The 26,410-nt window shown below is 49.6% G+C and overlaps 1 protein-coding gene across 1 annotated transcript in view; it reads right to left on the bottom strand.

The window, feature by feature from the left end:
- LOC146796679 (uncharacterized) overlaps nt 1–26,410 on the bottom strand; it is a 482,771-nt gene that overhangs the window by 268,042 nt on the left and 188,319 nt on the right. Inside the window, exon 91 of the mRNA XM_085631367.1 lies at nt 23,928–24,098. Coding sequence (XP_085487493.1) covers nt 23,928–24,098 — 171 coding nt within the window. The remainder of the gene's footprint in view (nt 1–23,927; nt 24,099–26,410) is intronic.

The following is a 26,410-nucleotide window of genomic DNA, read 5'->3' as shown; positions in this document are numbered from 1 at the left end:
GTTAAAAAGATTGCATGCAACGCTATATTGTTCTCCCTCAGGAGTGCAACTTACATTAGGTAAGAAAGTGATTTCCCCGATGGATTTGTCTAAGAATGCAATGCCACCTGAATTGTCATCCCTTCCAGATGTCCTTTGGGCTACTGGTCCCAATGATGTGGGTCTTTTGGAAATACCGCCATATGTGGTCACTTTAAAAGCCAATGTCAGATTGCCACGCATTCCCCAGTACAAGATCTCCAATGAGGGTCAGAAAGCGTTGTTAGCAATTGTCAGCGATTTGATTGAAAAGGGTGTAATTGAAGAGACAAGAGGCAACGTTTGCAATAGTCCTGTTTTACCTGTCTTAAAACGAACGGACCCTTCACAGCCACCTGTTTACAGATTTGTGATTGATCTTAGAGAGGTTAATAAGATTGTTGTGCCACAGTTTCCAGTTGTCCCTGATATAACTGCCTTGTTAACCATGATTCCAGCCTCCGCTGCATGGTTCTCAGTGATCGATTTAAAGAATGCTTTCTTTAGCATCCCAATTGCAGAGGAGAGTAGAGACATTTTTGGCTTCAGTTTAGGAGGTCGCAGCTTTCGCTTTAAACGCGCTCCCGAGGGCTACTGTGAAAGTCCATCAATATACAGTCAGGCTTTAAAAGCGCAGCTTGATGCACTGGTTCTACCCAGTGGCGCTATCCTTATTCAGTATGTTGACGATTTGCTAATCGCCGCGGATACTGAAAGGATTTGTAAAGACGCTACACTGTCTTTGTTGCGTCATTTGTCTGCCTTTCATCACAAAGTGTCTCTCTCAAAGCTGCAATATTGTCGACAAGAAGTGACCTACTTAGGTCATCTCTTATCGAAGGAGGGAAGGAAACTGACCCCAGAAAGAATTCAAGCCATTGCACAGTTAAGTGTGCCTAGAACACAGAGAGAAGTACGTGCTTTCTTGGGCATTACTTCATACTGTAGGCACTGGATACCAAATTTCTCCTTGCTGGCAAAACCTTTGTTAGCATTAACAGGCAAAGACACAGCGAATCCTATTCCATGGTCTGAAGAGTGTCAGAAAAGTTTTTGGGAATTGCGCAATGCATTATGTTCAGCTCCTGTGTTGGGTACCCCTGACTACAGCAAGCCTTTTACATTGTATGTTCACGAAAAGAACGGTTGCGCATTATCAGTGTTAACACAGCCTTTTGGCGACAGACCGCGTCCATGCGCATATTTTTCATCAACCTTGGACCCGGTAGCTAGGGCATTGCCAAGTTGTCTGAGAGCTACAGCCGCCACAGCTATGTCTATACGACAGTCTGCTGGACTAGTAATGGATAATACATTGATTGTTATGGTTCCACATGCTGTGGACACATTGTTAAACAGGACCAAGACACAACACTTAACTAGTGCGCGATTATCAGGATATGAGCTGACACTGTTAGCAAATCATATACACATAAAGAGATGCAACACGTTGAATCCAGCTACATTATTACCAATCCCAGCAGACCTAGATGAGATTGAGCAACATGATTGTTTGTTCAGAACAGAAGAAGAGACGAAAGGGAGAGTAGATCTTAAAGATACTCCCCTGACTGAGTGTGATGGTACTTTATGGGTGGATGGTTCGTGTTTCAAGCTTCCGAATGGTGATACGACTGCTGCATATGCTATCACGACTTTGCACACGATTGTTGAAACTGCACGTGTGCCACAAAATTCGGCCCAAGCAGCAGAATTAATTGCCCTTACAAGAGCATGCGTGTTGTCTGAAGGAATGAAAGTGAACATATATACGGATAGCCAGTACGCCTTTGGCGTGGCTCATAGTTTTGGGCGATTGTGGAAAGAACGTGGGTTCCTGACTTCGCATGGAGCTAAGATTCAGAATGGCAAGTTGGTGAATGATCTTCTTGAGTCACTGACCCTACCGTTGCAAGTTGCGATTATGAAATGCAGTGCGCACAAGAAAATCACTGATGATGTTGGTCGTGGTAATGCGTTTGCTGATGAAATCGCGAAAGAAACAGCAAAAGACGTGAAGACTCGAATGTATGTTGCAGGCCCTGCCAGATGGGTTGGTGATGTTGGAATGTGTGAAAACACGATAGAGAGTGTAAAGTCCCTTCAAGCTGAAGCCACAGAGAAAGAGTTGAGCAAGTGGAGAGAAAGTACGGGTAAGTTGGATGAGAATGGTTGTTGGATCGATCTGTCAGAACCTTGGTTGTTACCTGATGCATATGTGCTTCCAGTGGTTACTATGGCACATGGAATGGCACATATCAGTATGAAAGGAATCTGTAAGTTGTTGGCTCCAGTATGGCAGAATGCTGGAATTCCCAAGTGTGCAGAGAATGTGGTCAAGAATTGTATGGTATGCTTGAAATACAACCCTGGTAGAGGAACCCCAACTCCAGCTGGTCATTTTGCGCCTCCATCATATCCATTCGAAGTTTTGCAGCTAGATTTTATCCACATGGAAAGGTGCAACAACCTGAAATATGTATTGGTGGTTGTTTGCGCTTTTTCAAAATGGATAGAAGCGTATCCCCTAAAAGACAACACTGCTCTATCCACAGCCAAAGCCCTTGTGAAGGAATTTTTTCCTAGGTTTGGAATGCCAAGAATGGTGTGGAGTGATAATGGGAGTGAATTTGTGGGTCGAGTGATGAAGAATGTGTGTGAGGGATTAGGGGTTAAGCAGAAGTTCCACGCTGCAAATCACCCCCAATCAGCTGTATTAGTAGAGCGCTACAATGGCGCTCTAAAACTCAAGCTGGCCAAAATCCAGGCGAGCTCCGGTCTTAAATGGCCTGACGCTCTGCCTCTAGCACTACTGTCCACCAGAATGACCGTACACTCACGAGTGGGACTTAGCCCATATGAAACAATTTTTGGCCGCCCGGCCAATGTATGGGGTGTGCCAAGTCCAACGAAATTCAGCGAAATCGAACATCCAGTACTGCTTGATTACTTGTATGAATTGACGGCTAAATTGCGTGTTTTACACCAACAGGTGCATGATACTCTCCCCCAGGCCTCTGAGGCTCCAGGACACCCTATCGACCCTGGCACGTGGGTTCTGGTGAAGAATTTCCAGCGCAAAAGCAACGATGAGCCCCGTTGGATTGGCCCTCATCTCGTACTTCTGTCTACAAGATCAGCTGTTCGAGTAAAGGGGAACAAGAACTGGATCCACGGCGCCCACATCAAAAGGATCCCTTTGCCTCTGCCGTATGACCAGTGGGTCCAGGAGGGTATCGCTGACTCAGAAACAGACACTGTACCTCGTTTTGTGCTGTTCAGTGATGCACACGTAAGAGGCACAGCTTCAACACAAGAAAGTGACGATATTTAGCAAGAAGCTGTGCCACCGTCAATTCGATTGGACACCACAGAGCCTGAACTCTTGTTTCAAGATCAGACAGTACCTGGCCGTTTCCGCTATAACTTAAGACCAAGGCCTATGGACAAATAAATATTCTTTTCCCTTACCTTTTTGTTTTTGATACCATAGCTCTCCCATCTGAAGGACTTTCTTGATTTTTGTTTTTCGAACCACCATCCGGGTTCAGCCGCAGGGTCGCGGTGCCAAGACTTTGGGGTACAGGCCGAAGACGTTAGGTCAACGGTCCTGGTTGGTCTAGGGCATTCCCTGGACCGACAGGCGTACTCCTTAGCAGAAGATACTCACCCGCCGCGAGCGGCATGATTAGAGGATGGAGTTTTTTAAGATGGAGAGACCCGCTGAGGAAATGAACTTTCAAGCAAGAATGTGTAAAATAATGAAGAGCAAACGTTTTGTATCTTTATGTCTGTTTATATTATGTAGTATGATAGTGTTACTGGATTTGTATTCTTCTCCTCTCAAGAGCCCATTGCACCCACTGTAAAGCCTATACCTCCTTCTACTGTCTCCTCACACTCTTTTCACCCTCTGCCTGAACACGAACAAGCTAGACGATCAGAGTTTGTAAACAACTCGTTTATTCAGCTCCTACATCAGCACCAACTAGTTATGAATACAACCAATTGCTGGGTGTGTGGTTTAATGCCACATACCATTAATAAGGGTATTCCTTATCTAGTGCTGCCGTTTAGTTACAATGGATCGTCATTTCAGACCATGTTTCTCTTTGCACTTGATGCCTACTCCCCGCGACAACCGCGTTCCATCAGACCTAGCGCCAATAATAAGGCCTTAATGAAAGGAGTTGCCGATATGAGCAGAGATATCGATGCATACTCATTTATTCCCAAAGATGAATTGAGAGCTTATGTAGGGTGGAACGCGACGGGGTATAGTATTAGTCTGGGTGAAAGACAGCGGAAAATCTCATCCCCAATTTGGGTCGTACCCCACATAGGTCGGTTCTGTTTACAAGGTAATGGTCAGAATCCAAGAGCTCAACTGGGGAGAAGTGACTGTACTGAAACGTACACTTTTCCATCGCAGTTTTCCCCTGCGTTTTTGGCTGCCAAGGGTACATATTTTGTCTGCAATGACCGAGCATATACATGGTTGCCCCCTGATTTCTCGGGCACATGTTATATTGCAAATCTGCTACCACCGACATTTACTGCTGCCTCTGACTATCACAAGACCAGAGTTGTGAGAGGCATGATTAGTAAGGAGGATACTGCCGGTCAGGAAGCGGGAGACTTCTTTTTGGGTTTCCTGCCGTTTTGGGGACCTATGGTCAATAGTAGGAACCTGAGACAACTGACTCGTGTAGTTGAATCCACCGTTAATGTTACGGCTGGTGCCCTTGGTAATTTAACAGCTGAGCTCCAAGCGGATCGCCTCATGACTTTGCAGAACCGCATGGTTCTAGACGTCATACTTGCAGACCGCGGTGGGGTATGTAAGGTCATCCAATCCAGTTGTTGCATTTTCATACCAGATAACGCTCCAACAGTCTATCAAGCCATCTCCAAACTGCATAAAATATCTGAATCCATACACGTGGATAAAGGAGATTGGTCACTGGTGGGGTGGTTCTGGGAACTGATATCTGCCTGGGGTTGGAAGATTCTGATGGTCATTGGAATGATCTTAGCCATCCTTTTCCTGTTCTGTCTGTGCATCCAGTGTGCTCCTGCGATATGTGGCCTCTGTGCTACATTATGTGTAAGGAAACCTGTATCGAGGGACGAGCTAAGTAATACGATGATGCTACAGCAACATCTCCATGACTTCATGAATATTGACCTAGACTCGGATTGAATATAGTTATTGCCTATGTAAGGGCAAAAGGAGGGTCTGTCGTACTTTGAAATTTGGGACCGCGTAGGAGGCAGGGCCCTACCCCTGTCTATCCCGGTATTAGCGAACCGCGAATGGTCAATGTGGTATGTACAAGTGCTTTGTATAACGTTCTAGCTATGAATGCACTGAGTATACGGTATTATACATTGACTTCGTGGGTTCCATCTTAGAGCGGTGGCCATCTTATGGTTGCCCTCACATAGGCTACATATTATGAAGCAAATACGGGCCTTTAGAGCACATGTGCTTTCCTTTGACTTCTCTGTGACCTGGGCAGCTTGGCTCCGCTGCCCCAGGTCAGTCCGGTCTCACGAGCTCCCCGTCCTCTGGCCACCTGTGATTAGCATCAGGGCTTGACACACCATAAAGCCTTTTCATCCCACACGAGCCTCCAGCTAATCTCTTTCACACCTGACCGTTCCTGCTTTATGGCTTGTTTTCCAAACAGGAGATGCCCGTGTTTATTGGGGCCTGTTGATATCTGATGTGGGATCTGAGCCTCGCTGGGTAAATAATTGTGGGCTGGCTTAACTGGAATGTGGGATGGTCATCATGACTCTGCCTTTTCATTTGTAATGTATACCTGTAAATGACCATACTGTAAAACAAGGAATGTGTGCCTGAAGCATGATATTTTGTATTTAAGGAGAAGCTTGTTTCTGTAATTTTAAGCAGTCTCCTGAGAACATACACGCTGTTGTACTTCTAGGATGCCTGTAATTGGTCTGCAGCCAATAAACTGATCTTTGACTTCACCCAGAAGACTCTGTGTTTCTGTAGGTCTGAAACAGGAAGAACCCGAAGTCATAGGGTGTGTTCCCCTGCACCACTGGGCTTAAAATTCCCAGTACTTCATAGAGTAGCGCTGAGCTGCTGACAGCGGGGGCATTCAAATAGTGCTGTAGGATAAAAACGCTGAAGCCGCGCTGGGGTGAGATACGCCCGGTATAGTATGTTTAATTGTTAATTTTGAAGCGCTGGTTGCGCAATACTTTCTTATGGTATTCAAGGGCTGTGAGCCATTCTTTGTCATGAAGTGCCCGGCCGAGTTCCTCTTCCCATTTTTCCCAGAGCTGCATTAGCAGTGTGGCCGTGAGTGTTATGATGGATTTGTCTATCCATGTGATGAGGGGAGCCCTGTGCCCATGTATAATATTGCATGCAGATTGGGGTGTATCTGTGGTTGTCCGTCTGTCAGGTTCCACATTTTCCTACAGTCGGAAATGATCTGCCTGTGCAGAAGGAACTGCCCCAGGGGGAGCCCGCTCCCCTCCGTCAGACTCTCAAAGGAGGCCAGTTGACCGTCCGTGAACAGTGATTCTACTGTGAGTGCATATTCTGTCCACACCTGCACGTCCCCGGAGGTGTAATGGCCACACCCGTAGGGGAGACCTGGCAGTGGTGGTAGTGGAGAATACAGCGGTGTGGCGTGTGAGAGGTGGCTGAGTCTAAGCATACAGGACCTCGCTACTTTCACCAAGATGGGATGGGCCGGATTCGGTTTAGTGCCAGGAAGAAGAAGTCTATGTATCGTAGGGATTGTCAGGGGTCCCAATTGCATGTCTGTCTCTTCTATTTGATGCCCCGCTGTCCAGCATGTTAGCCATTGCCGTTGCGCTGCGAGGAAGCAGGCTTCAAAGGATGGGGCACCTAATCCGCCCTGGTCGTGTAGTTGTAGTGTCGCCCGGGCTAACCTGGGGGGCCCTCTCCCCCAATTCAGTGATACCAGAGAGGAGCCTAACTCCTGGAAAAAGGCTTGTGGGTGGGTCACCGGGACGTTCGCAAAGTAATAGGGGAGGCAAGGTACCACCACGATAGGGCTACTTTGCCTATAGAGGCATGGGGCAGTGTGTGCCAGAAGTTAATCTGGGCTTTAATGCCTCTTAGGGCTCTGTAGTGGTTACCCTCGAGGAGATCACTCGTGGTGTGGTACAGCCTGATATCCAGGTATCTTGGGGTATCCCTGTTCCATGCCAGCATGACCCCCCTTTGCCCGTATTTCCTGGTGAGGGGCGTCCGGGTGGAGGGGGTAGATAGTTGACTTTTCCCAGTTCACGTTCAGTCCCGCTGCCCTTCCGAACTTCCTGATTACTCGAGCGCGGATGCGGTGATTGCACCTAATGAGCAGCGCCTTTCGATTGGTAATTTAATTACCGACTGTGTAAATCGATTTGGGAATCATTGCACTACAGACGTAGCACACCATACAAATCTTCTCTTCATGGAATAATTATACCATGTTAAGACATTGTTTATTTCTATATGTGTCTATATACATCTGATCCGAACATTCTTTACCAATTTTTTCGTAAAACGACGTCAGAGTACCTCTACAAATTAGAATTTGGATGCTCTGTCAATTTCTCTTTGTCCTGATGATGACCGCATATTAACAAAGCCGTCGACGCATATGTGGCCTGAGAATTAATTAAGGACACATTATTTGGTTTTATGTTGTTCCCCTGTTTTGTCTGCCACTGGTTTTGGTCTGCAAGCATTTATAATTCCTCTATACCAACGCATTGTATAGAGCTCCATTGTTTTTAATATGTATTAATTGTAATAAATTTGTATTTTTGATAATTATATATATATGAGGGTCCTGTTTGTTTTCTGTTTTCCTTTTCTTTACTTTAGTTTTTTTGACTTTTATTAATATGTTACTTGATTATAATGTGTAGTGTTTTGTAATTGTTGTATTGTGCAAGATAATTAGTTCTTGAACCACTGTTTGGACTAAATATTGATTGCACCTGGTTCAGGTGCTTTTGGGCCGCCCCTGTGGTTGGTAACATTCCGAACTCGTCCAGCATTGCCCAGAGCGGAGAGAGGTCCATTGTAACGTCCAAGATATAGATAAGGAGGTCGTCCGCGTACAGTGATACACTGTGAGTATGGCCCTGCTGTGGTATCCCCACTGTTCGCCTCCCTCCCTAAGTCTGATTGCCAGTGGTTCCATTGCGAGAGCGAATAGCAGGGGGGACAATGGACATCCCTGACACGTCCCGCGGGTCACCTGGAGAGGGGGCGATATGTGCCGGCCTATGCGAACCCAAGTCGTGAGGTCAGTGTATAGCAGTTTGAGATGTGCTACAAGGTTAGGGCCAATTCCCACCTGTTACAAGACCGCAAATAGGTACTGCCATGTTAGAGTGTCAAAGGCCTTCCCGAGGTCCAGCATGAGGCACGCAGCACGTGGGAAGCGGCCCCGCAACCCGTCCTGGACATGGAAGTGTTTCTCCCGAGCACAAACCCGCACAGGTCAGGGTGCACCAGGTTGGGAAGCACGTCCGTGAGTCTGACCGCCAGGATCTTGCCTAATATTTTACAGTCCGCTGTGAGCAGGATGATTGGTCTGAATAAGGGGTCACGGTTTTGTTTGGGGAATGTCACCAGTATGGACTTGCGCCTGGATTTGGGGAGTGTTCCGGTTTCTTATGCTGCCTTGTAGACTATGTCTAGCCTCTGGGCCATTTGGGAGGGAAAAGTACTATAGTATTCTATTGGGAAGCCATTGTGGCCTGGGCCTTTATTCTTGGCTAGGTGGCGCATCTCACTTTTAATTTCTGCCGGTGTGCTCTGTTCGTCTAGGGTTGTCCTGTCAGCGGTGGCTAGCTGAGTCATGGTGATCGAGTGCAGGATTTTATCTATGTGCGCCCCTATGTCTGGCTGTGGCTCTCTGTATAGTTTTGCGTAATACTCATGGAAGGATTGTGTAATCTGTATAGGTGACTGTGCCTGCTGCGTTCATGACGCTGATTGTGTGTCTGTGTTTTGCCGGATTAGCCAGGCTAGTAGGGTCCCGGCTCAATTCCCTTCTCTGTGGGTTCTAGAGGCATAATCGCGGAAATTGTATCTGCGAAGGTCTGTGCAGGCTTCTGCGTACTTGGTTTTGGCCTCTGCTAATTGTGCGGGTGGATCGCGCCTTTGTCCGCTTCTTTGGACAGCTGCGTAAGATGCAGCTCTGTTCTTTGAATTGTCTGATCCAGTGTTTTAAGCACTCCCGTGATTTGCCTAATGCAGGCTCCACTCATGACTACCTCTAAGGCGTCCCACTCTACTGTTCTAGAGGTTGTCATGTTTGCATTGTCGGTGAAGTAATGCTGTATGTTTCCCCTTTGCTCGTGTTGGAATACTGGGTCCTCAAGGCAGTCCCGAGGGAGTTGCCACGTAGGGATTGGCGGTGTGCGCAGGCGCCATCTGAGGCTTACCTCATGTGCATCATGGTCTGAGATACCATGCCAAGTAATCTGAGTGTTGGATCATGAAGAGAATTGTGGACGTACAGAGAAATCAGTCCAGTGTTACCCGTAGATCTTGGGGGATGGAGTGAAATGAATAGAGTTTAGTTGTCGGGTGTGTGTGTGTCGCCAAACATCAGTTAGTGCCCAGTAGTTTAACCATGCACGGAAGCGGGCTGTCTGCTCGTGGGCATGTGAGGTCAGGATGGGAGGATGAGATCTGTCCAAGTTAAGATCTAGTGTACAATTGTAATCTCCCCCTAAAATCCATGGTGAGGTGGTGAATTGGGCTAAACTTTTCAAGAGGTTCTCCCAGAACTCTGCTTGCTCTGTCTTGGGTGCATAGATACTGCCTGTTAACACTGGTTGGCCATCTAACAGCCCTTCTAATAGGGTATATCTCCCTTCAGTGTCTTCCCTTCTACCGGTCTCTAGAAAGGGGGTTCCCGGTTGGAGCCAAATTATCTCTCCTTGCGCATATGCTGAGTATGTAGTTGCGCAGAAAATGCCTCAACATCTCTTTTGAAGTTTTACGAGTTCCCCTTTAGTGAGATGTGTCTCCTGAAGGAGTATGATTTGTGCTTGTTGGCTCTTGATGTACGCATGGAGAGCGTATCGCTTCCTAGCTGTGTGGATGCCCGGGCGTTTAGAGTGAGGGCCATAGAGGCTTGTGGAGTGCAAGATAGAGGGGGAAGGGGAGGACCCCGGGAAACCCGCCCCGTACCCTTTGGTGGGGAGCGACTGCACCTGGTGTGAGGCCTGAGTGTGCTGGTGTTTAAGGTAGCCCTGCGTGTAGGAATGGGTTTGGGGTTGGGAAATAAGGTGGGATTAAACCACAACTGCTGCGGGTAGTAGACCCAATGCATGGGATCTGCTGCAACGGACAACACATCCAAACTGGTGCTAACGTGTACCCTCTAGTGTTTTGGGACAGGGGGTTCTTTGAACGTCTGGTTCTCGCACATCTCTGAGACTCGAGATGGGGGGATTGTGGGCCCTGTGGGTCTGCATGTGTAGTTAGCGGGGGCTGTTGGGTGCAAGTGGCCTTGCGGCATGGCCGCACGTGTCGCGTCCTGCATATTCGTGGTCATGGGATGGAGTGTTGTTACACCTTGATATATGCAGATGATGTAATTATCATTGATCTTACCCCGTTTGGCCTCCAAAGAAACCTGCATGCTCTTTCGTTATATACAGAAGCAAATTTCTTAGTCCCTAATATAACAAAAACAAAAATAGTTCCTTTTCGAGGAAAACAAAGATATGTAAATTATAACTGGACCTTAGGAGGAAAACCGCTGGAAATAGTGAAGGAATACACCTATTTAGGGCGTATTTTTTCTCAGACTTAAAAAAATTATTCTCATCTGCAGCACTTGGCCCACAAAGCTGACGTTCATGCCGGGGCGCTTCAACGATTATACTCTTCTACCGGGTACAGGCACTTTTCATGCCTTTTACAGGTTTTTAGTATCAAGATTCCACCTGTTCTTTCATACGCTCTTGAGCACATTCCTATATCTCAATGGCAACCAATACAACTCAAAGAAAGCCAGATTATTCGGAAATTAACCAAAATGCCTCAAGCTGTACCAGTGCAAGCCCCCCGCCTCGAGTTTTCTCTAATTAGTACATATGCCAGAGGAATCACGAGCATTATTCGATGGGCGAATAACATCTTACACGCTGAACAAGGTACTCTAAGAGCTCTATTAAGATCGGAAACCTTTGTCCAAGGATCCTCAAAATACGTTTTTTATCGAAACCTAGAGTTTGCACTCAAGTTGTCAGGATTTACAGTTGATCTGCTGAAATCCTGGACCCCGGCACATTTGAAACTCTTTCTAAAACATTTGACTCCAAGGATAAGCTATGATCTTGACTTCCAGCACTGTACAAAACTGCAATGTTATAAGGTTTATGCTGAGTCAATAGAATTCAAACAAAGGCAACAATATCTTACTTTTACTTTAAGACATGGCGCCCGGCCATATATTATTTTACTTCGGTTTGGGATCCTCCCTTTTAAATCTCTTACTTGTAAATGGACAAATAACAACCATGATAGTAGTTTATGTGACCTCTGTAAAGGAGAAATTCAAGACCTGATGCATGTTTTGTTTGTCTGTCCTAATTCCACAGCAGTTGTTGCTAGAAAGCAGTTTTTAAAACCAATTCAAACAAAGTGTAATTCTACAAGTGTACACAGCATGTTTCTCTTTTTAAGTCACCTCCCAATGAATTTGTTTCTTACAATCTGTTTAAATTTTTTTTTTTTTATAAATTTGTATTAGCATTAAAGTTCAAAATTTTTATATCCATAAATGTAATCCTATCGTTTTTAATCATTTTATTTGTTGTTCTCAGTAGAGAACTAGATCAAATAAATACAAATTTGAATTTGAATTTGTGGAGGTGCATAGTGTGGGTCGTTGCACAGCATCCCTATATGAGTGTGTCTGCTGTTTGCGGGGTAACTGTAGGTAATGTCTCCGAGTCCCCGTCTGAACTGCAGGATCCGTTGGGTTCTTCTTCTGGCGTGAAAATGTGTGGGCCGTCTTCATTGTCCGATGCTGAGTGGTGTGCCACCAGCTCCGCTACCGCCTAGATAGCTTTCTGCCTCTCTGCTATAATCTGTTCCAGATGTCAATGTCTTGTTTTGCATCTGTTTTCCTGTTCTGTTCCTGGTGCCCTTCGACCTGCGTCGCGGGGGTCTGGAGACATTTGGCTTTCTTGGACAGGCGTTTCGTAAGCCTTGATTAACTTGCAGGTTCAATTCTAGCCAGTCCATTGCTTCTTGTGGGTCTGTGGAGAAGTTTGATACCTCGTTATGAATGATTTTGAGCCGCACCGGGAATAGAAGAGAGTATTGCACATTGTTCTCCCTCAGCAGCCGCTTTACTTCCAGAAATGACAATCTCTTCCGTTGCACTGCCCTGGAGTAGTCTGGGAAGTGAATGACCTGTTTGTCTTCCACCGTGATGGGGCTGTTCTGCCTGGTGGCCCTGAGTATGGTGTCTCTGTCCCGGAAGTGGAGAAGTTTAACTAGCATGGGACGTGGGAGCGATCCCGGGGTTGGGCGACTTGCCGGTACTCTGTGTGCTCTCTCGATCGAGAAGACGGTCAGTTCTCCGTGCTGCGCGAAAGATCTCTACATACTCAATCAGTTCTTTCCCTTCCACTCCCTCCGGTAGTTTCAGTATGTGCAGGTTACTGCGCCTGGAGTGCCCTTCCAGGTCATCTGTCTTGTCTTCCAGCAGCGCCACTCGCACTTGTAGCTCTTTCAAGGAGTCCTGTTGTGCTTTAGCTTGGGGTTGAAGGACCGCCATGGTCTTTTCTCCATCCGTCACCTTGTCTGCCAGCTTCCAGTGGTCATCTCGTAGTAAGTGGAAGTCAGTGGCTAAGGTACCGACCAGCTCCTCCATGGTGACACATGAGTGTTCTATGGCCGCTAGGACTTTGTCGAGTTTGTCTTACATGGCGCCGTTAGTGACAGGGTCTGTGGTTTGGACTTCTTGGGTTGGTGATTTGGATTGCACCACGTTGAGAGGCTGGGGTCCCCCAGTCGTTTTTGGGCATCCCATTAATGTGTGTTTATGGCGCTGTTGCTGCTGTCTTGTGAGGTCTCTGGGCTCAAGGTGCCCGTGGCGTTCTGCTAGTTGACTGGCACAGGTATTTGCAGGTCGCCGGTTACCCTCCATTGGTTTCTCGGATGGTGTGGGTTGAGCAGGCAAGGCTTTCTGGTCACAGTGTAATGTTTCCCTCTGTGCGTGGGTGCTTCAGTTTCAGAAGCAAAGGAGGAGGGGGGATAAGGGGGGTGACACTTGATCTGGACGTGTCTCTGCTGCTTCGCGCTGTCCATCCAAGGTCTGGCACAGCTGAGTTGTCTCTGCTCTGTGGCTATTTGGGCAAGGGCATGTACTTCCCGGTTTGTTGGCCTGCACCCAGTTATACTGGTGTCATTGTCTGTTTCTGCCTGTTTTTTCCCTCCACCTGTTCCTGTCGAGGGGCCAGCACCTTTCGGTTGGCTTTTCTCTGCTGCTATATACATGTGGCTAGTGGTTCTTGGGGCTCACTCTCATGTTGTGCCGATCCTCTCCTGGTAGCGGCAACTATCCGGAGCCCCAGTTGCCCTGCTTCTTATGTGGGTGGGGTTGGTATCCCCTTTGTTGGCGGTGGCGGTCTTGTCTTTTGGGGCAGTTTGGCAAGTCCTGATGTGTAGGGTTGTGGGTCCTGTCGACTCTCTCCACTCTCCCAGCGTCTACCTGTCCAAAAGGGCCCCTCCCCATGGGGTTCCCTGACGTTTACTGCCCGTGGGATGGCAAGTGTTCAGTAATTGAGGTATTCAGGGGGGGTGCTGGATTTGCTTGGGAGGTGGGTGGAGGGGGGAGAGGTGCAGACTCACTGGTTAGTTGCCGTTGCCCCTGGCCGCGTCTCCTTCGCAGGCCTCTTCCTAGGCCTGCGCTTCTGTTGTCGATCTACCGCTGGGGGGGCTGCCACCTTCGTGCCGAACCTTAGTTTCTGAGCTGCTGGTCTTGCGTGTGTGTTTTTTCGGGCTGCGCTGCCTTTCATAAATGCGCCTTTCCAGGCTCTTGGTTCTCAGAATTTCTATGCTGCATGTGGCAGTCACCAGGTGGGCGCCATGTTGGAATTAGGCGCCCGACCTCGCGACCACCCGATAGGGCCTGCACGCATTTGTCTGCCACCCCACAGCGGGTCCACCCTTGAATCCAATGTGGGGCCCTGGTTCGTGGAGTTATGATCCGCTGGGGGCCCTGCAACATCCGCGCCTCTCCTCTGGGGCCCCACGTTGGATTCTCGGCGTCGGAATCTGCAGCAGCCAAACCTCTGTATCTGAATTGCCGGGTCTTGTGTGCGTGCTTTCCTTCGGTCTGCACTGCCTTCGATAGATGTATTTTCCCGGGCTCCCGGCTCTCAGTGTCACAATGCTGTTTGCGGCGGTTACCAGGCGGGTGCCATCCATGTGGGTGTCAGGCGAACGACCTCGCGGCCGCTCTAGAGTGCCTGTCCATGCCTGACCTTTTCCCACAGCGGGTTCACCCTTGGCACAGCCAGAGGCTCTGGTTCATGGATTCGCGATCCACCGGGGGCCCGGGCGTCATCGGTGCTCCTCCCTCGGGGCCCCACGTTGGGTTCTCCGCGTCAGAGTCAGCAGCAGCCAAACCTCTGCTTCTAAATTGCCGGTCTTGTGTGCGTGCTTTTCTCCGGGCTGCGCTGCCTTCACTAGATGTATCTTTCTGAGCTTTCTGAGGTACGATACTACTAACGGCCGCTACCAGGCGGGCGCCATGTTAGTATCAGGAGTCCGACTCCGTGGCTGTATGAGAGTGCCTCTCTAAGCCTGTCCACTGCCCCACAGCGGTTCCAGCGTGAGTTCTCCGGTTGATTTGCAAGCCCCCGTTGTGGTGGATGGATGACGCTTATCGGGCCCATGCGCGGAGCCTCAGCAGAACGCGTCCGCCATCGTGGTTGGTTAAGCCATGCCCCCTTCTGGCTTCTCTGCTTTTGAGAGTGAACTTTTAATCTGGTCCTTTATTGAGCATAAGGAACTATTTCCTCTATAAGCCATGTTTCCATAAACACAAATGTGTGCTCTTTTTCTTGACATTTTGTATTTGGCTTTAGCAATGAATTTTGGGATGTATAGGTGTTGCCTAAACCTACTTTTACAAATGCATTAACTTTCTTTTTTTTTTTTTTTTTTTTTTTTTGAAACCGTTTATTGCAGTTTGTAAAAGTTACAGGTATGGGCCTACAACCACCCGGCCGGCCGCTAAAATGACAAAAGCATATTGCATACATACAGTAAAAGTCTCTCGGCAGTGCAGAGCAGTGAAACAGGAGTAATCAATGGTGCAGGCCACACAGCTCCAAGCCCACAGTACGGTTCCCTTTTCTTGAAACAAAACAACACCAAAAAACCACACCCGCAAGGCAACCCGCGATCCAAAGTGACAGCACGTGCTCCAGAAGTGGGGGATCCGAACCAGCAGCAGAACTCTGAGGAGGGGAATGGGAGTAGATCAGGGACTGGGGGACCGCGCGCCCGCGGCCGAGGGAGGGGGGCCGTCTAGGGAGACGGAGCAGGCGAGGCAGCCGGTAGCAATGGTGGCTCACAAATACCCCCGCGGTAGGCGTTCCAGGGGCCCCAGAGTTTCACCCACGCCCCAGGCTTACCCCTCGCCACATACACCACCTTTTCACGAAACATACACCAATCCATATGCTCTTTCCAGGCCGACACCGCAGGGGGCCTCTGGGATCCCCACAATTGAGCAATGTCCCGCTTAGCTATCATGTATCCCAGAGTCACCCACCGCGTCTGCGGGACCGAATAGTCATTCGGTTCCCATACATTCAGCAAGCATCTCCTCGCTTCAGGCAGCAGCGCGACACGCGTAACCACACGCAGGACCTCATGCACACCACGCCAGAATCGCTCCACCTTCGGGCACTCCCACAGTATATGCATGAAAGTCGCCAACGCACCACAGCCACGCTTACACAGTCCGTCACCAGCAAAACCCATACGCAGAAGCCGTGGCCCCGTCACGTAAACCCGGTGAAGGATCTTGAGCTGGACGAAACGAAGGCGAGCCGGGATGGCCACCTCTTTCGGAGAGGCCACCGCGGAAATCCAATCCTCGTCGTCCAGCTCCAGCCCGTCGGCAACCCAGGCCTCGCGGAGACTAGTCAGCAGGCACGATCTATCGTTGATCAGTTTTTTGTATATGAGGGAGATCGTGCTGTCCGGTACATGGCCATCCAGCACTCTGTCCTCCAGGGGGGAAGACTCCGGAATGGATGCGACGTCCGGGAAGACGGAGCCCAGCGCATGGCGGACTTGTAGGTACCGAAAGTACTCACTGCCCTGCAGCTGAAACTCCGCCTGCAGCATCTCAAAAGTCTTGAATCCCCCCCTCGTCCAGAGATCTCCCACCGTGCTGATTCCGATCGTGTCCCACTTCTCGAAGCCCTTCGACGTCCACAGGGAGCCCAACCTCTCAGACGCATACAGCGGTGACGCCCGGGTCAAACGGTCCTTCCACCCCATAGCTGCATTAGCCGCGTGCCAGACACGCACCATGACACGCGTCGGTCCCGTCAAACGGGAGTCGGGCGCGCCAGAATAGAGCGCGCGATTGTAATCGCCACCGGGTAGGAGCATCTTATCCATCTCAAATGCCGGGTTCAAGGCGGGCCCATAAAGGCCATGATTAATTGCAGCTAGTTGGGAGGCCCAGTAATACCGTTTAATGTCCGGGAGGGCGACCCCCCCATCGTACCACGGGAGCGTCAATTTAGCCAGAGCAATGCGCGGCCTCCCGTCCCAGAACAAGCGCCGCTGGAGGCCCTCCACCTCACGGAAATAGCGTGCCGGGACCAAGTCCATAGTATTCTGGAGGGCGTAGAGGAAGCGCGGCAGAGACATCATTTTAAACAAGGCCGCTCGGCCGAGCGGCGAGAGCGGCAGACGCCGCCAGCGCACCACGTCCTCCTTCAAGCGCTGGAGGGGGGGTAGCAAATTCCGCTCATAGCGGGCCTCCGGGTCAAGTGTGATATAGATACCCAGGTACCGAAAACCTTGGGAGGCAATCTGGATCGGACAGTCCCGTGGTAGGGCCGGAGCCTCCCCGGAAAGCACATAGACACAGGATTTCGCCCAGTTGATGACCAGGCCTGAGTTGCGACCGAATGAGCGCAAAACATCAACCAGGACGATCAGTGATTTACGCGGGGAGGCGAGATACAGAAGGATATCGTCAGCATAGAGGGACACACGGTCCTCATGCTCGGGAGTCCAGCGGAGACCACGGATAGAAGGGTGCCACCGCAGCCACTCCGCCAGGGGCTCCAGGGCCAGGGCAAACAGGAGAGGCGACAGGGGGCAACCCTGTCGCGTACCCCTCCCCAGCGCGAATGGGGCCGAGACTCGCCCATTCACTACCACCTGCGCCAATGGGCCCGAATATAGCAATTTGACCCAGCTAATGAAACCCGGGCCAAACCCGAATTTCGCCAGCATCGCCCAGATGTATGGCCATTCAAGCGTATCAAACGCCATGGTGGCGTCCAAGGACGCCAAGATGGCCGGCTCCCGCACAAATGGGACACGCGCGAGCACCCCGTGCAAGCGCCGCAGATTGAGCGCCGTGTTGCGGTGCGGTATAAAGCCAGATTGGTCTTGGTGGACCAAATCGCCCACCACGCCAACCAACCGGTTGGCCAACACCTTGGCGAGGATTTTGGGCTCCGCGTTCAAAAGCGAAATCGGCCTATAGGATGTGACCCGTTCACGGGGCTTCCCCTCCTTGTGGATCACCACTATTGTGGCCAGACGCTGGTCCGGCGGGAGGGAACCCTGCGAGTGGGCCGCCAGGAACATCGCGCGCAGGTGGGGCGCCAACACATCCGGGCGTAGCTTGTAGAGCTCGATGGGAATACCATTGGGGCCCATGGCCTTGCCGGATGCAACCGAGCGAATAGCCAAGGCAATTTCGTCCGAGGTGGGAGGGGCGTCCAGCGAATCCCTGTCCTCCACCGTTAGGGAGGGCAGTGCGATGTCCCGAAGCAGGGCATGGGAATCTTCCTCCGAGCAGGGGGAAACCGGGGAGTAGACTTCGCGGAAATAATCCGCGAAGCAGGAGACAATGGCTTCCGGCTCAGTGACACACGCACCATCAACACTCTCAATCAAAGGCACCACGCGGCTCGCTCTCTCCCTCTTATCCAACCACGCAATCAATTTGCCAGCCTTATCACCCACATCATACAATCGCCCCTGCTGCTCTCTACTGAGGCCCCTGGCCGCCTCCGTGACGAGGGCCCGATAGGCCGCCTGCTTTAGGTGTAGAACATGCAACTTGGCGTCTGTTACCCCGCTCCCCAGGTCACCCTCCAGTTCTGCAATCTCGGCCTCTACCCGGGTCACCTCCTCCCGCTCGCGCCGCCGGGCATGGGAGATAAAGGAGAGGGCCTCCCCTCTAAGGACTACCTTGAAAGCCTCCCACAGGGAGATGGCCGAAGAGACCGACCCCACATTCTCGTCGAAATATCGCTGTAAGGATTTGATCAAATCGGCACGAATGGTGGGGTCGCGCAAATACCATGCATTGATTGGGGCCACCCTGCCATCCCCCCTCGGGAAGACATCGAAATGCAACAACAGTGGGGAGTGGTCTGAGATACCCCGCGCCAGATGGCGCACCTCCCCCACCCTCCCTGCATGGGCCGCCGGGACAAGGATGTAATCAAGCCGCGAGAGGCTACCATGGGCACCCGAGTGGAAGGTGTACTGTCGCAATGCGGGATGCTTTAATCGCCAGCAATCCACCAGGCCCAGCGTGTCCAGAAGGCCGGGCAGCCACGCCTGTGCCCGGGGGAGGTCCCTAGGGGGATGGCGATCCATAGACCCAGAGGCTACCGCATTAAAGTCCCCTCCAACCACCAGCAGGCCACTCGGAAGGTCCAGAAGGAGGCGCCCCAGGTCCGCGAATGTGGTGGCTTGTAACCCAGGCGGGACGTACACTGATATAAAGATAAACACTCTACCCTCCATTCTTCCCACCAGAACCGTGTAGCGTCCCCTCTCATCATGGCGCACCTCATCAATCTCCAACGGGAGCGAGTTCTTGATCATAATACCCACCCCCCGCGAGCCCGAGGTGAAGCCGGAATGGGCCGCCAAACGATATCCCCGCCGATTCATTGCATGAAAGGAGTTACCTATAAGGTGCGTCTCCTGCAGGAAGACAACATCTGGTGAAATACGTTTTAAGTACTGCAGGACCACACCACGCTTAATCCTATCCCCCAGGCCGTTAACATTCCATGACAACACAGTCAAATCCCTACCCCCCATCATAAGTCGAAACAATCGGTCGTCCCCCATCGAGCATCCTAAAAACAACAACATAGTAGCGGGTTTGCCCTGCGGTGCTAACAAACAACACACCCCCCCCACCCCCCGGTCCCAACAGAACTCCCCCCTCCCTGCACCCCTGCATGAGCCCAGACAGCCCCCCCAAAGTGCAGTGTGCCTGTCGCCCCATAGCTAAAATACTAACTAGTCCCCCAGAGGAGGAGGGAAGCCCCCAACAGACCCCGCACGACCTCCATAGGAGGGGAACATACGCAATCAATAAATGGTGAAGGAACAACGTCCAGAGCAAGGCCTATTCAGTCACCCCTCAATTCTGATCCGGCGGGCCCTCCTCGCCAGACGCGCCCCCCCCGCCCCCCCGGCCCCGATCTCCAGGCAGAGTGTCCAGCCAGTCCCCAGCCGCCTCGGGCCGGTCAAAGAAGTGCGTGCGACCATCCACCTCTACCCTCAGCTTAGCTGGAAAGAGCATTGAGTACTTGAGGTTTAGGTCCCTTAGGCGACGTTTAACACCAAGAAAGCTCTGTCGCTGCTTCTGGACCGCCGGAGTAAAGTCTGGGTAGAAATGTACCTCCATGTTGTCAAGCTTGACCGGTCCCTGTTGCCTGGAGGTCTGGAGGATAGCATCTCTGTCCCGAAAATTAAAAATCCGGGCAATGAGAGGCCGCGGCGGGGCACCAGTCTTAGGTCTGCCCCCGGGGACCCGGTGAGCACGCTCCACCGCAAAAAGCTTACTCAGCCCCCGGGGCTGGAGATGGGTCAGGATCAACTCTTCCACGAAAAGATCCGCCGCCTCCGCCTCTCGTCCCTCCGGCACCCCCACAATACGGACATTATTCCTCCGGGCCCGACCTTCGGAGTCCTCCAGTCGCCGGTCCATCAGGGCGCTCGCCTGGCCAAGCCGGCGCACCTCCTTCTGGAGGGCCACCACGTCTGTCGTGAGGCTCGTTGTGGTGTGGGCCAGGGAGTCGACTCGGTCGTTTGTTTTGGACAAGTCTGCCCTCACAAGGCTCACATCCACCAGGACCGAGTCTATTTTTTGCGCTAAGGTGTCGAAACGCTGGTCCACCGAGGCCTTCATCTCTGCGATGGCGCCCATGACGTCCCGGAGGGTCAGATCCACCGGATGAGCAGATGCCTCCGTCGGGCCCACCGGGGATGCACGCGATGTCTCCGGAGAACCCTTCTGGAGCGTGTAGCGGTCCATACTGTTGGCCTGGTGCGCCGTGCCACGGCGGGTCGTCTTCACCTTCGCCCGGTCGCCATCTTGTTTGGTGGACATGCTGGCTCTTCCACCGTTGTGCCAAGCTCCCCAAACGGGCCGCTATACCAAGTCACGGGTGCCAGGGGGGGGGCAGGGGCGACCACCAAACCGCGGGTCAACCCACCGCCGGCGGGTCAGCCGGGCTCCTGGACAAGGCCACACCACCGCACCCCGCTCCGCAGCCCGACCCCGCTTGAGAGCTAGGAGGGCGCAAAAGCGAAAGTGAAAGTGCGGGGTACGCCAGTCGCCCAGCCCCGCTCGCCGCTGTTATTCACTTTGTCCCCGGATCGCCCCACTACTCCAATCCGGGGGGCCGGCGAGGAGAAGGCCGCAACCTTCGATCGATGCTCCCACCGGCGTTCGGGGTCCGATTCGAGCCCAAAAAACGGGTGGCGCCTCAGCTCCGGTTCCCCAACACAGTCCCCTCAACAAGGACAGGATATCGCCAGGATTAATTCAGGAGGTCGCGGAGGTCCTCGGGAGCCTCGCACCTACGCGGCCATCTTGGTTGCGCGCTAGGCTCCTCCCTAATGCATTAACTTTCTGTGTGTGTTTGTGTGTGTATCAGAAAATATCAAGGAAGGGTAAAAGCTGGTGGCTGCCAAGTCTTATCTTTCAGCTGTTAATGCATTCATATTTAAATAGTTTAAATAATTACATTTAATTTTACACTATTTTCTATGAGTTTTATTTTAAGTCACTACCTCCATCGCTTTCTATGGGATGGTGTTGCATTGGCTGTGATTGGCCATGTGAGGTGCTGAATTTACTCCAGCTCTGGTCTGGAGTACATTTACTATGGTTTTGGGTTCTTTTTGGATGTCGTTTATTGGGTCCAGTGCAGAAAATGGGTCACTGGCAGAACTCCCTTCTAAATCCTATAGAAATGCCGAATTGATAAAAAGGAGGAGTATACCAGTGAAGATCCATAACATTGGGAGGTCCTTGATCTCGAGAGTATCATAAGGGTACGAAGTCTATATTTTCAAGAGATCAATAGTGGAAAGTGTTCCCCTATTTCAAGACGGGTATGTAGCGTCACACCACTTTAGGCCTTGGTTTCAAGGAGAAACCTAGGTGAGCTGACTGAAACCTCCACAAAATTAGAAAAGTGCAGTTTGAGGTTTGCAGTGGGCTTACTCTTTCGCAGTTTGTAGGTGTTTTGTCCCTCCCAAAATCCCTCCATAACCTTCCTAAATCCCTCCTTACTCCTTCCTCTTAATTCATAAATGTTCCCCATTTTCCAGCCACTCCTCCCTCTGCCACATTTATTACAAAAAATCATATTTAGATGTGCTATGCTCCTCAGTCGGTCACAAATATCCTCATAGAACAATGTAGGAGAGTTGGACGCAGAACTGGGGCATGGAGCTTTGTGAATAGCATTTTGTAACACATTAGTAGTACTACTATAGTACTACTAAACGACAAAATTAAATTTGTGAATAGGCCAATCAGGCTTTTTCATTTCTATTGAACTAAAATGGAGTTCTCAGGGCTGAGGATGAACCCATGGGTGAAGTTGGAGCAGCATACTTTAGCGCGTCCCCCTACCTTTCATATGCAACGTCTGTACCTAGTATGTGATTAACTGTATTAATGTGTGCACTTATTCATTAATTTGCAGTAAGTGGCTGTATATTTGTTTTAATGAGAGTCACTCGTATGTTCAGCTGAATTATAATCAATGTATTCACCATGAAAGATGTATGATGTCTTTATAAAATTGCATGTGATATAAAAACTAATGCTAACTGTATTCTTTTAGAACTTGTTTAAATCTAGTGTTGGCCTAATCAGTAACTAGGCCTCAGTGCACACATTACAATGTATAGTGTTTTGCAAGTGTCTTGTTTTTCTCTTGTTTGCAGGTGTCTTATCTGTGCTCTTGTTTGATTGGAATGGATTCATTGTTCATTGTATTAGGTTAGTAAACTATTAATGCATTTTAATTAACTGTTGGCCTTAGATTACGAGAGTGAGATGGTGGGAGACACCATCCTGTACCAGGCAGACCGGACTGATGTTACATCCAAGGTTGTCCAAACGATTGCCTCATTAATATAAGATAGAGAGTCTTTCGGCTCACCAAGAACACTGTATTTTTGTTGGTTAGTTCATTGGAAAATGATATGGAGAAGCCTTCTATAATCTCCTTTCATACTTTAATTGTGTGGTCTTTATAATAGCAGAACAGACCCTATCCTGACATTTGCTACGAGAAGACCTCTTCTTGACTCTACTGATTTCCCTGCCCACAGTGTTCATCTTTTTGCTTGAATATTCACTCTCTTTCTATTGAATCTTAAATCTGGCTCATCTGATACTGGCGCCTTTCTTGCAGACTTTCCCCTTACTACTTTCGATCCTTTATTTAGAATAAGGGAGTTCCTTTATGAAAGGTGCATGGGTTATATTTTGCTTGCTGTATGTTGTCCGGTTTTTTGAATACACTTTTTGACCATGAATAAGTTCAGACTGCACAAATATTTCTGTATCAATTTTGCTAAATGATTTAAATTGTAACCTGAACTAAATTTGTGATAAAACCCCCTATGGTATGGACACCATCTTCTTGTTTTTGTGGAGCTATATTGGTTTCACTGTACTTGTAATGTGTTTCTGATGTTGGCTGCTTTCTTAAACTTCAAGTCGACAATCAAAGGCCCACTTTACCAGTGAGGGATTATATTGTTTGATTTTACCAATAGAGGGAGACTTAAGAGACCCTATTCTATCAGAGTCAAGCATTGTTGTCATCTCGCTATTGTCCATCATCATTCCTTTGGGAAGGTGACCTGGACCATGGCAGAGTCTGTGCCAATGATTCAGAACCCTTACATCTTTCTCTTATCCTACTTTCTAATTCTGGTGAATAGTATCTTGTTCTACCAATTAGTTAATGGCAGGCCAATGAACCAGGCTTCCCAGTGAAAGAGACTGACAGACTTTGGAATATGTTATAGCATGGCGTTTATGTAGTACACATGATGGGTATTGAAACAAATGAATGATTGCAGGTTAATGGAGCAGTGATTAAGTGATATTCGATTTTTCTAAGAACACACGAAGAGCCAGAGAAGGTTAGCAATGCTGGTTAGTTAGCTCTAGAGCCCAGCTCTGAATTGAGATTTTGGGGGATTTGGACAAAGAAAATCTAGGTATTGATGAGAAAAAAATAGAAGGAGGATGCAGCAAGCTATGGCACAAAGAACTTGTAAAGGCACTTTTACTTATACGTTTACGTTTTATACTTACTTGACAGAAGTTTGCAGTTACTCTTTCAAGATAGCCAGAAAGAAATCTATAGCTTGCAATTGTATTTATTTGTCCCAGGATGTTGTTAATTAAAGTGGAATTTCTCAGAGCCTCTGCAAGAAACGTGGCATCAGCCAGTTCTGTTGAAGTGAGATTAGCTGGACTAGTCATCTATGTAGGGAGAAAATAAAATACATCAGTCTTACACCACATAATACTTATGGAAAAAAGCATATATGTACACACTAGGTAATCATATAACATTCCTGTGATCGTTGACACTTAAGATGTAACACTTCTATCTTTTTCCAATTGGAGTGCAAGGACATTACATTATTTCATTTGTATCCGTCTACGTTTCAGGCCATCCAGCAGTAGCTGAGGTACTCTCCAAAAAGCAAGATTTTTTATGACATAAGCATTTTAAAAAGGTGCTAGTTGGGCTCTAAAGGCCGTGTGCAACAGCAGTAGGCAGCCGGTGGCAGGTTGTTTGCAGGGCATAACTGTAACCAGGTCCTGCAGTCAATCCGACTGTGCACGGTCAAAGGCCATAGGTGTTGGCAATAAATCAACTCTATAGAGTACCGCAGGCCGTATTTAGATGTCTCAGAGATCTCGATACCCTCTTAAGAGGTACCAGGTGGCAGCTGTGCATGCAGTTGACTGTTGATGGCGGTTTGGGAGCTGGGCTTGGTTGCAAGTCAGGCACTGCAGTTAACCGTCTATGTTTACAGTTGAAGGCAATGCACAGGAGGTGCTGGGTGCCTGGGGTCGGGCCGAGGGTCTGACTGGTGGCCAGTCCTCGCAGACAACCACAGTTGCACTCTGGCAATGTGCAGCAGGAGTTGAGTGCACATGGTGGGTTAGCCGCAGGCCAAGCCCTGTGAGATTCAGAATAGGTTGGATTATTTAAAAGAAGTAAAAAAACTAACCGAAAAAACACTTTTAAAAGCTTTGGGCCATATGTGTCAAAATTAGTAACTGCAATTTCCAAACTGAGATTTTGACCAAATCGCAATTTATAATGTATAAAACTTTTAATTATAAAAATAGCGATTCCTAGTGGGTTTTAAATTCACCTACCTCATGAATAGTAGTGAGGTTAGTCACAATTGGCAACCCTTTCGAAATCTGCGCCATTACAGGGATGTTGGCCTGCTGAGGTCAGCCGACCATGTTGGTGCTTGCTTTTAAACAGAGCCATCTTAAAGAAAATGCAACCCATTTTCTTTAAGAGTAAAACAAGATGCATTTGAAAAACAAATGAAAAGCATAACTTAGTTTTTAGTAGGGAACACTGCCTACTGTTAATTTTTTTTCTTTTTACATTCTCAAGGGGAAAGGGGGCCCCTTTCCATTTGCAAATGGATTTACACCTCTTTTAAGGAGGTGGTAAAAGTATAACTGTTTCGTGACCCTAATTCAGTTGCAAAATATTAACACATACCATAAGGAATCACTGTTTAGAGCATGGGTACTCACAAACTTTCTCTCTGGACCAAATTTACAGTGTGGTTTATGGCCGAGGGCTGCACCGGTGGGGGCGGGGTCAGTGGGGGAGGGAGGCGGGGCTAGAGCAAAAAGAAACTGCGACCTTGAGGTTGAACACAGGCCCTGTGGCGGACACCTTCGTACACTGAGCCACCAGACCCAGCATACACACCTCTCTCTCTCTCTCTCTCTCTCTATCTCTCCCTCCCTCTCTCTGTCTCCCTCCCTCTCTCTCTCTGTCTCCCTCCCTCTCTCTCTCTCTCTCTCTCTCTCTCTCTCTCTCCCTCTCTCTCCCTCTCTCTCTCTATGTCTCCCTCTGCCTCAGTCACTCACTCTGTCTGTCTCCCCCTCTCTCTCTCTCTGTCTCCCTCCCTCTCTCTCTGTCTCCCTCCCTCTCTCTCTCTCTGTCTCCCTCCCTCTGTCTCCCTTTTTCTGTCTGTGTCTTCCTCCCTCTGTCTGTCTCCCTCTGTCTGTCTCCCTCTCCCTCCCTCTATCTCCCTATCTGTCTGTCTCCCACTGTCTCCCTCTCTCTCTGTCTCCCTCTCTCTCTGTCTGTCTCCCTCTCTCTCTGTCTGTCTCCCTCTTTCTGTCTCTGTCTCCCTCCCTCTGTCTGTCGCCCTCTGTCTGTCTCCCTCTGTCTGTCTCGCTCTCCCTCCCTCTGTCTCCCCCTGACTCCCTCCCACTGACTCCCTCCCTCTGTCTGTCTCCCTCTGTCTCCCTCTCTCTGTCTCCCTCCCTCTGTCTCCCTCTCTCTCGCCCTCTGTCTCCCTCTGTCTGTCCCCCTCTGTCTCCTCTCTCTGTCTCCCTCTCTCTGTCTCCCTCTGTCTCCCTCTCACTCTGTGTCCCTCTCTCTCTGTCTCCCTCTCTGTCTTCCTCCCTCTCTCTGTCTCCCACTGATTCCCTCTCTCTCTGTCTCCCTCTCTCTCTGTCTGTCTCCCTCTTTCTGTCTCTGTCTCCCTCCCTCTGTCTGTCGCCCTCTGTCTGTCTCCCTC

This window comes from Triturus cristatus, chromosome 10 (assembly GCF_964204655.1).
Source record: "Triturus cristatus chromosome 10, aTriCri1.1, whole genome shotgun sequence".
Lineage (NCBI taxonomy): Eukaryota > Metazoa > Chordata > Amphibia > Caudata > Salamandridae > Triturus > Triturus cristatus.
This window is presented reverse-complemented; position numbering and strand designations above follow the sequence as displayed.